The sequence below is a fragment of the Pipistrellus hanaki genome (genome assembly GCF_964339955.1).
Source record: "Pipistrellus hanaki genome assembly, chromosome: 3".
NCBI lineage: Eukaryota > Metazoa > Chordata > Mammalia > Chiroptera > Vespertilionidae > Pipistrellus > Pipistrellus hanaki.
Window position 1 is genome coordinate 24920158 of NC_140505.1, and position 13037 is coordinate 24933194.

General features: G+C 40.7%; 1 protein-coding gene across 1 annotated transcript; it reads right to left on the minus strand.

Annotated features, from left to right (window-relative positions):
• Positions 1-1142: 1142 nt before the first annotated feature.
• On the minus strand, positions 1143-13018 carry CHAMP1 (chromosome alignment maintaining phosphoprotein 1). The gene is made up of 3 exons (XM_084879823.1): positions 12670-13018; positions 8495-8614; positions 1143-4679 (listed from the first exon to the last, which is right to left on the minus strand). The coding sequence occupies exon 3, from the start codon at positions 4623-4625 to the stop codon at positions 2160-2162; it is 2466 nt and encodes an 821-aa protein (XP_084735949.1). The 5' UTR covers positions 4626-4679; positions 8495-8614; positions 12670-13018; the 3' UTR covers positions 1143-2159.
• Between the last annotated feature and the right edge of the window lie 19 nt (positions 13019-13037).

A 13037-nucleotide genomic window follows, 5' to 3' on the forward strand; every position in this document is an offset into this window, starting at 1 on the left:
CTTACAGATCAGAATTCTGATTTGTGATTAGATACATTAAAAAATAATTATAATTACATAGAAAAATAAGAAAATAAAAATGTAAAGCATCATATTGATTGGAGATGTATACTCTTGAATAGGAGGCAAAATTATCAATGTTAAAAAATAAATTATTAGGTCTTAAAGTAATGGCACAGCTCACCCTAACCACTGAGGCAAAAGGAGGGAAGTCAACAGTGAGATGAGCCAAAAACAAAGTGGTTTAAACAAATAGGGGTAAGGCCTCAAGGCCAAAACTATGCATGTCACCACCACTTACCCTAGTATAATATCCGCTATCCTATGATGATATTATGAAAAAGCCACATCAGATGGCAAGTCATGGGATCTAGTTGGCACCACCTTGAGCTAAGAATTCTGTGAGAAGTTTGCACCAAGAGTGTGAAATCTTAAGGCATAAAGAATCTATGCACATAATACAGTTGGTTTGAGACTGCAGGCTTCAAAAGGGTTTCTGGATACTGAAGACCCTTTGTTTTTCCATTCCTAATTTTAATCAAATCGGTGTAACAAAAAAGACAACTGTATATGAAAAATATCTTACCTGTACTACTTGTTGGCATTGTGCCTTGAAGGAAACGTCAGAAATAGAAACTTGTTCTTGAGGTGCCCAGTGTAAATTGACAACTACTCAGTACTTTCCCTGCCTAACTGTGCTCACCAAAGTGGTAAATCTAAATCTTCGAAGACCTTCCCAGTAAAATATAACACTGTCTTCCCAACTGGCATGTTGATTTGTATGTCGTTAAACAAAACACACTCCTGTTCATAAATGTCCAGAAGCAGCTCAACTAAAGCCAGTATTTCAATCTGGCTATATATCAGAATCCTAACAGCATGAACTTTTCACATTGTTTAAATGAAGCAGTCAGGATAATCACTGAAATTAAAACAACCTTTAATAAATTATGTGCACTGATGAGATTCTCCACAAGGAACAACTAGTATAGTGATTCCTTAACTTACCTGAACACAGAACTTTTAGGAAAATTCTGCTCCAGATATGAAAAAAAATTAGTATGCTGAAAACAAATGGAAATAGGAAAGAATAACAGAAATTGGACATCATACAATGAAAAAAGAAAACACACACATGAAGATGTTGGTGACATGAAAGACTTTGTTTTTAATTCGGTTGATACACATTTGAACAAAATATTTTAGAATAGAATAATCCATGAACAGGCTCAAGGTATTTACAGTAACAACTTTAAAAACAAAACTGGATACATTCTCAAACAGATACGTCTTTATAAAATTTTCTATCGTGTATCTGGAAGACTTTCAATTCCTACTCGTTACCCTGATGTGAAGCTCCAACAGGTGGCACCTAAGGCCCAGGAGTAGGAGGTACATCGCTAACACATTTGGCAATTAAGGATCATCTATTGGTGTGAGCTCATAGGGAAGTGAAGGGCCAGATCTTGGGATAAGATACAGAATGGAAGACTCCAACGCAAACAACTAAGGACAAGACCAAAATCATACTCACCTTTCTCAGTTTCCTGTGGGAGAAGGCTGCAAATAGTTTTTTATACTTACTCAATTTTCTCCCTTTTAGCAGAAAATCAGCAACCCTGAGACTCCAATTTTCCAAGACATGAAAGTTAATAAACATCTAGAAACTCTCTGTTCAAGATTTATAAAAATGAGCAAATAGAAACTTGAAAATAACTTTTATGATCTGAAAATACTTTTAAGGAAAAAGAACAAGATCCCTCAAAAATGTCTTGCCTAATTCTTAAACATTCCAATTAGTAATTTCCATAGTATGAAATGAGTTTCACAAAAAAAGATACACTTTTTAACTAGATTATTTTAATTTGAGTACAACTGGCTCTTGCTTGTTAAATGAATGCCTACATCTTCATATTATTCAAATATACTTAAAAGAGATTAAATATGTTATCTATCTAGAATATACAGTCTGAATTGATAGCAACATAAACAGAGACTATGAAAAAGATAACAAATGCCTATTCTGTGAGCACTACTGAGACAAACACTATACACCATACATAGCAATATCTACTGACCCAACTAGGCTATTCAACGATACTTTCAACAAATGGTTTCAACCAACAATTTGTAGAGCATATAGCCACTGTTTTCAAAAATCAAATCTGCTGCTCCTCTAGTGGTGGTTCAAGAGCCTCCATTAGCTTTTTGTTTGCCTCTTCATTGTGCCGACTTTGACAATGAGTTAAATGTTTCTTAAAGCCTCTTGGGAAATTTGATTCAAAATTACATCGTGGACATTTAAGTAAACTTTGCCCATGGGCTGCTACATGGTTTTTAAGGAGAGATTCCAAAAGAAAAGCCTTTCCACAAATTGTGCATTTGTAAGGGCTATGGACATTATGCTTATTAACCAGATGATGCAAAACAGCACCTTTTTTCATAGCACGACAACAACAAATTTTGCAATAATACTTTCCTTTCCCACGCTTCATATATTTAGCAATCTCTTCTTCGGAGATAAAAGCCTCCTTTTCTTCAGTAAACTGCAGTACATTTTTGGACTGCTCTGGACTAGTTATGTCCATTTTGTTCTCTTTACTGAAATCAATAGATTCCACATCAACCTGCTCTTGATCACTGCTTGATTCTTGGCCCTTACTATCCATTGCTTCCAAATCTGTTTTGATATACTCACTACTACTAAGCTCAGCATCAGAGTTCTCTTGGTTATCTTTCTTGAGCTTCTTTGAGGCAGGAAATAAAGTGTCTTCTAAGAGTTTCTTAGGTGTAGCTAGTAGTTCTTCCTGAACCAACATATCACACTTTTGATCATCTATGGCATCTGTCTGTAGTTCATCTCCCAATTCAACTGCCTTCTGAGGTTCTGGGAATACAGCAGATTTGGAAAGTTCAGGGAAAAGGGTATGTTTCCGGGGCTCTGGAAAAAGAGCGCGTTTCCGTGGTTCGGGAGAAGCAGGAGGGGCTGTTTTGGTAGGCTCAGAAAACAGGGCGAGTTTTCTAGGCTCAGTATCAATAGAGAGAACGGGCTTCCAAATATCAGAGGCTGCTTTAGGGGACTCAGATGGCCCAGAAGGTTTCCTGGTCTCAGGGAAGACAGGTTTCTGAGGTTCAATAAAAAAGGAAGACTTCCAGAGATCAGGAGAACCACCACAGGAACTTTTCTGGAACTCAGGAAAATCAAGTGAAGCAGGAGGAGTCTTCCGCTGATCAGGAGAAAGCTTCCAAAACTCTGGAGATCCTGAGGGTTTTCTGAGCTCTGGAGATCCTGCTGGACTACGAATGTCGGGGGACAATGGGGGGCCTGGTTTGCGAAGCTCAGGAGACAAGGGAGGTCCTGCTTTACGGAGCTCAGGAGACACCGGGGGGACTGCCTTCCAATGTTCGGGTGACAGGGTGGGAGCTGTCTTTCGCAGTTCTGGTGGGCCGGACTTCCACGACTCAGGAGACGCGGGGGGAGATTTCCAGGAACCAGGTGAGACGGACGAAGACTTCCAGGATGCAGGGGACATCGATGGAGCTGGTTTCCAAGGTCCAGGTGATATAGAAGGAATTGGTTTCCAAGGTCCAGGCGACACAGATGGAGCAGGTTTAGCTGGCTTCCAGGGTCCTGATGCTGAAGGACTGGATTTCCAAGACCTGGGGGACCCAGGTGGCCCTGGCTTCCAAGAACCAGGGGACACAGCGGGGACTGGTCTCCTAGGCTCTGGAGAGACAGCAGGGAATGGCTTCCAAGGTTCAGGAGACTCTGATGGAGATGGCTTCCTTGGCTCAGGGGAGACTGTTCGGTGTGGCTTCCGAGACTCTGGTGAGGCAGTTGGGGACGGCCCCCACGGTTCAGGAGAAGCAGCAAGAACTGGTGACTCTGGAGAGGAGGCTGAAGGTGGCCCCAATGTTTCTGGGAAATGGGAGTGTTTCTGAGGTTTGGGATTAATAAGAGTAGCTTTTACTGGCTCAGGGGATACAGGAGCGAGTTTCTGTGGTTCTGGAGAAGGAACTGGGACTGGTTTCTGAGATTCAGAAACAATAGGGATTGGTTTTGGAAGTTCAGGAGAAGAAACAGGGGTAGTTTTTGGTGGCTCAGGAGAAGGAAGAGAAGGTGTCTGTGGCTCAGGAGAAACAGGGACAGGCTTCTGAGGCTCCAGGGAAGTAAGAGGAGTAGGTTTGGGTGATTCTGGAGACAAAACCAGGCCAAGTTTCTCTGTTTCTATGGAAAGGGCAGATACAGATTTCTGGAGTTCTGAATTAGGGGACATTTTCTGGTGCTCAGATGGAGGAGGGCTTTTCACAGAATCTGTTTCTTTGTTTAACTGATTTTTTGGTTTCTCATTCCATTTCTCTGGGGATGCATGTTTGGATGTGATATGATAGTATACATTAGAGTACATCTTGCTGGTGAAGAAGCATTTATGGCAATGAAATAGCTTTGCACTTTTCTGGTAAAATATCATTTTACCTAACCCACCAGCATCCATTTCATCACAAAATTCTGGATGGATGGTGCCCATGTGGATTTGTACATTTTCATAATCCGTGCCTCTGAAATTACAGTGGTCACACTCCAAACGTACTGATGGTTTACGAAGTTCCTGAAATACTTCCATTTTTCTTTCTGTTACAACATACACAGTTATACTCTTTAAAAACTTTCAATAGTGCTGAAATAAAGTAGAAATAAATTATTTTCAGTGAACATAATCTTGAATGAACTGCTATTCTAGCCCATTCTAAAACTGCATAATTTTAAGCATAGGATGGCGCACATACGCATTTATTCAATAATATACATGTAAAAGATTTATAAGGAAAGAAAATGTAACTAATTTTTAACTAAGCTCCAGGAACTCTGCTAGGTTTACATTACATCATTCTATTTAATCTTCTTAATAATATGACTCAAGTATTATTTTGTTCATTTAGAGATGAAAAACCAGAGGTTCAGATTAGTGTCTTAACCAGGTTATGAAACTATTAGCGACCCAGAATTATCTACTACATGTGTTTTACACCTTGAGTCTAAAACCCCAAATATAAAAAATAAATAAATAAATAAATAAAACCCCAAATATCAACAAGCCGTCTGTGCACAAAGCTAAGAAAATATCAAAATTCAAGTTAGGCTATTTAAGGCTGAGCAAGAAACTTTAAATCTATTTCAGAAATCACTTGTTAAATTGTTAACTATGAAAAAACCATAAGATTTTTAAAAATTTATGTATGTATTGATTTTTTTGAGAGAGAAAGAAACATCTATTTCTTGATCCACTTATTTATGCTGATTTTTGTATGTGCCTAGACCAGAGGTCGAACCAAAAACCTGTTGTATCAAAATGATGCTCTAATCAACTGAACTACACGGCCAGGGCTAATAAGATCTTTAAAAAAAAAAAAAAAAAAAAATCAACGTATTTTATATTTTATCATTTATTTAATAAACAAATTAGCCCTGACTGGTTTGGCTCAGTGGATAGAGTGTCAGCCTGCGGACTGTAGGGTCCCAGGTTAGATTCCAGTAAAGGGCATGTACCTTGATTTGCAGGCACATCCCCAGTAGGGGGTGTGCAGGAGGCAGCTGATCGATGTTTCTAACTCTCTATCCCTCTCCTTTCCTCTCTGTAAAAAAAAAAAAAAAAAAAAAAAAAAAAAAAAATCAAAAAAATATATTTAAATAAATAAATAAATAAATAATTCTGTGTCCCATGCTTTTCTAAGGGCGTGTCTTGAAATATGGTGCCTACATTGGTAGGGATGTAAGAGTGTAGAGGGCAAATAGAGAAAGCTGTCAAGGAGACATTCAAGCAGAGATTTTGAATAACATGCCATCCTAGGTTTAAAATTATTACTTGAGCAGAGATTCTACCCTTACCAAGCAAAGGGCAATTTAGACTGAGGACAGCCTGGGGGCAGGAACTTGTTTGACAGAAAATAGAACTTTTAAAAAATTTAAGTGAGTCTTTTAGGTGCTAAAAGTAACAAAAGCTCAGTTAAAAACATGCTCATTCCTATAGTATAGGATACTCACACAGTATCACTCCCCAGGGGTAGCCCCATACTTACCTGTCAGTGAAGAAATGGTCTATGTGTACACAAATGCATAAACCCACTCTATACAAATGGGATATTAAACATACGGTTCTGCAATTTGCTTTCATTTAAGGAAGGGTAGGTGTCTCTCTGGCTCAAAAGAAATTACAGGGCCAGGTTTCTGAAGTTCCAAAGCAAAAAAAGTAGTTTTTTTTTATTCTAGAAACAAAATTGGGCCAAGTTTCTGGCAGGCAGAGGTTTCAGGAGCTCTGCTGAATTAGAGGGCATTTTCTAATCTAGGACATTCTTACATACAGAGCTAAGCACTGAATTACTTTGTACATATCTTTGAATGTAAGGGTACTTCTGAAGGGAGAATCCCTAGAAATGGATTACCATGTTCAAAGGCTAGTTACATTAAAATTGACACATTGTACCAAACTCTCAAAATCACAGCACTATTGCATACCAACTAATAGTGTACATATGAGGGACAATCCCCCAAATTCCTCAACACTGTCTATCATTAAATTTCTAATCTTCACAATTTCTTAGGTGAAAACTAGTATCTCACTACTGTTTTAATGTGCTTTTTTAAAAAATGAGAAATGAGTATTTTTCCTTGCTTATTAGCCATGTGTATTTCTTTTCTAGGATAAGCTTTGTCCATTTTTCTTAATTATTTATAAATTGTCCTAGTATATAAAAGAAATCAAACTGTTAACTATACGAACTTTTTCCTAACCTCTCAAGAAGTAATTCATACACAGTATGGAGAAAGTACTTTTCTTTTCTCATTTCAAAGCAGCACTTACTTAGCTGCATCTGTCTTCTCTTTGCATAATGTATAGTCCCATTAACAAAACAATTTTCTTCCTTTCCTATATGCTGCCCATCAACTTTTACCAGTAGTAACTCATGTAATCTATTATTAATCATCAAAAAGTTCAGTAAGTGTATAATGTGAGGCTTAGATTATAAACTTTAAGGGCAAAGCACTTTTTCTTCTATTCCCACAGAAATGTCTGAGGACACGGTTTTACAGTCAGGAATTTTTTTTTTTTAAATGCTTCTGGCAAACTTCTCAAATGAAGAACAAAACAAAACAAAACAAAACAAAACCACATTTCATAAGTGGACGTCTCTAGCACAGTACAACAGTAAGAGTGGGCCTCCTTTTTGGCACATACTCTTTCCCGATTGCTATTCCAGTCTTGTGGTCCCTTTCAGTTGGCAAAGCTCTGCAACCTCTTCTTATTTCTACTTTCCATTGATCTCTATCTCCCTTTCTTGCCTTTTTGGAAAGTTTATACTAACCCTACATTTTATAGCTGCTCCTGCAATTTAGTGCCTGTTTTTAACGGATACCATTTAGCCTAATTCCAGCTGCTCGTGCCTCAAACACCCTCCAGCCACCTCAGCTTCTTGGGACTACTTTTGTACTCACTTGCTGTCTGCCAAATCTAACCGTTCACCAGCTCCCTCACCCTTCACGTTTAGCCACTAGTAAAAGGCATCATCCATTCCCATTCCCTTTTAGTTTGTATTAAACCATGATGGCTCCTCAGATTCCAGAGCATTCATTCCCTATCTTTCCCAAATGGCCCTCCCTCTTTCTCTTGCTACCAAAATGCTTCTGGCCAATCTCAAAGTCTCTTATTACTCACTCCTGCCTACTATTTAAGCCTCATTATCAAATTCCTAAAAAAAGAAGAGAGGAAGTGGAGGTGAGAGCTAATCAACCATCTACCTTGTATGCATATTCAGGGGTCCTCAAACTTTTTAAAGTGGGGGCCAGATCACGGTCCCTCAGAGAGCTGGAGGGCCGGACTATATGAACTACTAATCCCTACTGTAACACCTCGGCTGTGCTCACTGCCCAAAAAACCTGGCGGGCAGGATCAGACTCCCCTGGGGGCTGCATGTGGCCCGCAGGCGTAGTTTGAAGACCCCTGGCTAATATGCATAACCCACGGACACAGACAATAGGGTGCTGAAGGCCTGGGGGGTGGTCAAAGGGAGGCGGGGAGTAGGGTAGGGGACAGGGGGTCAATAGGGGAAAAAAGATGACATATGTAAAACTTTCAACAGTAAAGAATTTTTAAAAAAATTAAAATTAAAAAGTCTATGTAAAACAAAATTTTTAAATGTTACAGAATTTACCTCTCAAACCCCAAAGTTAGCACATGTTCAACATCATTTTATATATATGACTGTGTACGCTTTTATAGAGGTTTTCCTTAAGAAATCCAAGCATCTTTCAAAAATATTCTCATTGTAAAACATTCTCCTAAACATTAGAAAGCAAGAAATGTTAAAAAAAAAAAAAAAAGGGGGGGGGGGGGGTGAGCAAAGAAATACTGGGAGAATAACATTTTATAAATCCAAGACAAGTACTTTTAGAGTGAGAAAGAAATAAAGACCAATATGCTTCTCCCAGTAGACTTACCAGCTCTTACAAGAATTCTTTAAAAAATTCTTCAAAGGGCAGCAATTTACATGGCTTTTTTTTAACTAAACCACAGAAAACAGCCTGGAGTACATGAAGGACAAAGATGAGAAGTTGAACCTGAAAATAAAAAAATAAAGGGCGATCAAAATCCCATCTCTGTGAAATCTTGTGCCTCCTATAATAGAATTCTGCCTATTTCTCTCACCATCCTGTTTCCCCTTAACCCCCAACAGTGAAGAGTCCAATCCAGTCAGCCTGGATAATTATTTTAATGAAATGATACCAATTACTATCCACACCATCCCTGTCTAATTCCACTTTTTAAAAAATTTTTAAAATTATTTATTTTATTTTATGTTATTGATTTTTTAGAGAGGAAGGGAGAGAGATAGAGAGCTAGAAAAGTCGATGAGAGAGAAACATCGACAAGCTGCCTCTTGCACACCCCCTACTAGGGATGTGCCCGCAACCAATGTACTTGCCCTTGACTGGAATCGAACCTGGGACCTTTCAGTCCACAGACCGAAGCTCTACCACTGAGCCAAACCAGTTTTGGCTAATTCCACTTTAATAATTTACCATGTATATAACCAAGCCTTTCTCTATCCTTCTCTCTATTCCCTACACCATTTCAACTACTTTAATTCTGACACCTTATTTCCCTGCCTGCCACTAGTCTTCCTTCCTTCCAATCCATTCACCATACTGCTACCAGTCATCTTCCAAACATAAAAACCTAATGTGACTTGCCTGTTCACAATTTCTCCAGGTAATTCTAACACCTATGGCACAAAATTTGAACATGCTATGTAATAAAGAGGTAATTTGCAAATTGACCCTCACACCCTTGTGTCACAAGATGGCTGCCCCCACATTGTCACAAGATGGCCAGCAGGAAAGGGCAATTGGGGGCAACCAGGCCTGCAGGAAAGGGCAGTTGGAGGTGATTGGGCCGGCAGGGGAGCAGTTAAAGGTGACCAGGCAGGCAGGCAGGCAAGTTGTTAGGAGCCAGCAGTCACAGATTGTGAGAGGGATCACCAGCAGTCAGACATCCCCCAAGGGGTTCCAGATTGGAGAGGGTACAGGTTGGGCTGAGGGACACCCCTCCAGTGCACGAATTTCATGCACTGGGCTTCTAGTAGTATATAAAGCTTTTCACAATCTGGCCCATGATTACACTGCCTTCTTCAAATATGACTCACCTGTAATTCCCTGAGCCTTTACACAGGTATTCCCTCTCTTTCACACATGTTGCCACCCAGCAATCAGGCAAATTTGTCCATCCTTTAGGAGGGATTGTTTCTTAAATATTGGCCAAATCCTCACCATCTTCAATCTTCTTTGGACCTTCTGCTGTATACACATCTCCACTGTAGTGATCTCATACCTGCAGGGACTACCCATTCACATCTGTAATCCTTACACTTCCCTGGCATATGGTATATGCTCAGAAAGTATCTGTTCAATCTCACACACTCTGTCATGAAGACTGGAGCCCTGATCTTACATTCACAGAATTTTAAAACTAGAAAAGATCCAAGCTATCATCTAGTCTTAGAGCCATTGGATTTTAAGACAAGAGAAGACCTCAAGGACCAGCTACTTTAATACTTCAATTTATACTTGAAGAAACTCAAATTTAGACATTAATTTGCTCAAGGTAAGGCAAATAATCAGCATGTGATGATCACAAACCTCTGCTATCTACCCAGGATCTATTTTATCTTGACCAACTTAAAATAGTGGAATTTCTCTAAGATCTTGAAAAGCCAATACAATGAGCCAAAATCAACAAGATAAAATTTATCAAACATTTAGAATCTAAATATCAATTGCAGAATATAGACTATAGAGAACTGCATTCCATATTCTGCATTTGGCAGAGCACTTTTTGAATCACTGTCTCTAGCTCTGGCCAAAAAGGGCACTTTAAGAGAATCCCTAACATTAGGGAACTTGCATATGAAAGCAAGCAGGATGGCAGGCATGAAAAGATGTCATTTGTAAGTACAGGCACTTATCTTCAAAAGTGGGAGAATTATGGATATTATGTAAGCTGCCCTAGCAGCAAGTGGAGCCAGCAGGAAAACAATTGTCAGTTCAACATATCAAAATTTATGAACTACTCAATCACAGTTGGATAAATTGCTTTGTCAGGTAGGAGCCCTCCAAAACAGAAAGCCAATGATCAGGGCAGGACTGGAAGGATCCTCAGAGGACTTGAGTCCAACATCTTCACTTTATAATTGAGAAAACTGATGCACAGTGAGAGAAGCATCTTGTGAAAGATCACACAAATTCTAGGACAGAGGAAACAACAGAAGACCCTGGCTTCCTGATTCTGGGTCTATTTCTTTCTTTCTTTCTTTTTTTTTTTTTTTTAAAATATACTTTATTGATTCCTCACAGAGAGGAAGGGAGAGAGATAGAGAGCTAGAAATATCGATGAGAGAGAAACACCGACCAGCTGCCTCTTGCACACCCCCTACTGGGGATGTGCCCATGCAGTGTACATGCCCCTGACCGGAATCGAACCCAGGACCTTTCAGTTCCGCAGACCGAAGCTCTACCACTGAGCCAAACCGGTTTCAGCTCTGGGTCTATTTCTAATGCAATGCTGCCTTTCCCACAGAGGTGTTTCAGAACTGAGTCCAGAATTCAGTTGCTGGGTAGAGACTAGGCACTGAAATTCCTATTATTAACATCCTGTATTAATGTGGTACCTGTTCCAAATGACAAACAAATACCAATATTAACTAAAGTCCACAGTTTACTTCAGGGGTTATTTTACATGTTTTATAGTTCTACTAGAGGCCCGGCGCAGGAAATTCGTGCACTGGGGGTATGAGGTTGGTCCCCCCGGCCAGGCCTGTGCCCTCTTGCAGTCTGGGACCCCTCGATTCTTACCGCCTGCCACCACAGCTGCGTGTCACAGCAACCCATCATTCCACGTTTGGTCAATTTGCATATTAACCTTTTATTATACAGGATGGAATTCCAAAATGTATAGCGTCAACTATCCACCATCAGATTCCTACAGAATACTTTCATGCCATAACAATTCTCTGTGTTCTGAACCACCACTGATTTATTTTACTGTCTTGTAGTTTTGCCTTTTCCTATACATTTTTTTAAACTGTGGTAAAAGATAACACAATTTACCATTCTAACGAGTTTTAAAAGCACAATTTAGTGGCAGCAAGCACATTCACAATATTGGAAAACCATCACCATTATCCACTTCCAGAATTTTTTTTTTCACCACATACAGAAACTCTGCACCCATTAAACAATAACTTCCCTTCCTCACCTCACCCCCACCAGGCCCTAGTAATCTCTATCCCATTTTCTGCCTCTAGGAGTGGAATCATACATTTGTCCTTTTGTGTCTGGCTTATTTCACTTAGCACATCGACACTATAGCATGCAATAGAATTTTAGTCCCTTTTAAGGGTGAAAAACATTTTGTCTTCCATTCATGTGTGGACAGACATTTGGGTTGTTTCCTCCTTTTGGCTACTTTAAGTAAGGCTGCTATGCACATATGCAATATCCATTTGAGTCCCTGCTTTCACTCCTTTGGAGTTTATACCTTGGGGTGAAATTGCTGGATCACATAATAACTGTCTAAATTTTTGAGGAACCACTACCCAACGGTGGGCCACAGCTCCTGGCTGCACCATTTTGCATGCTCGCCAGCAACTGCCCAAGTGGTCCAATTTCTCCACATCCTAGACATCAACAGTGATTTTTTTTTCCCCCAAATAGTCATCCTAATGATATGGTATCATAGTCAATACTATGATATGGTATTCATTCTGGTTTTTATTATCATAACTCCGATGGCAAATGCGCATCCTTTGAGGTGCTCATTGGCCAGTTGTATATATATTTTTGGAGAAATAAATACCTACAATCCTTTGCCCAGTTTTGAATTGGATTTGCTTTTTGCTATTGAAGTTTAGGTTCTTTACATTTTTCTGGACACTCATCCCTTCACCTGATACAGGATTACATGTCTCCCCTTCTCCCTAGCTGTTTTTTAAAACAATGACAAAAGCCCCACGCAGTCTAGGGGCGGAGAACATCGCCTCCAGGACGGAAAGGAAAAGAATGCACGCCTCGAGAGAGCCAGCACGGAATTCCCAGCAGGGTTTTAAATAAGACATTACCTGCTTCCCCACCCTCAAGTCCCGCAGCGTCCTCTCCGCCCGCCCGCGGCCTCCGGGGAGCGGGTCTGTCCGCCGCCGGCCGGCCGGGCGGGAGCTAACGGGGAGCAGGCCCCTCCTCGGCGGACGCCCGAGGCTTCCTCGAGACGCGGGCGGGGAGTGCGGGCCCGGACGACAGCCCTGCCTGCTCGGCCCCGATCCTCACCGCTGGGCCGCGGGTGTCGGCGGGGGGGGCCGGGCTCGCGGTACCGGGCTACGCCGAGGGCCCTGCGAGCTGCGGCCTCCCCAATGGCGGCGAAGCGCAGGCGCGGGCTCCGGACGCGCGAGCATGCGCGTGGCTGCAGGGGCCGGAGGGCCGGGGCTGACGGGAA

Coding starts and splice junctions, on each gene's coding strand:
- CHAMP1 (XM_084879823.1), bottom strand. CDS start 4,625: ATGGAAGTATTTCAGGAACTTCGTAAACCATCAGTACGTTTGGAGTGT.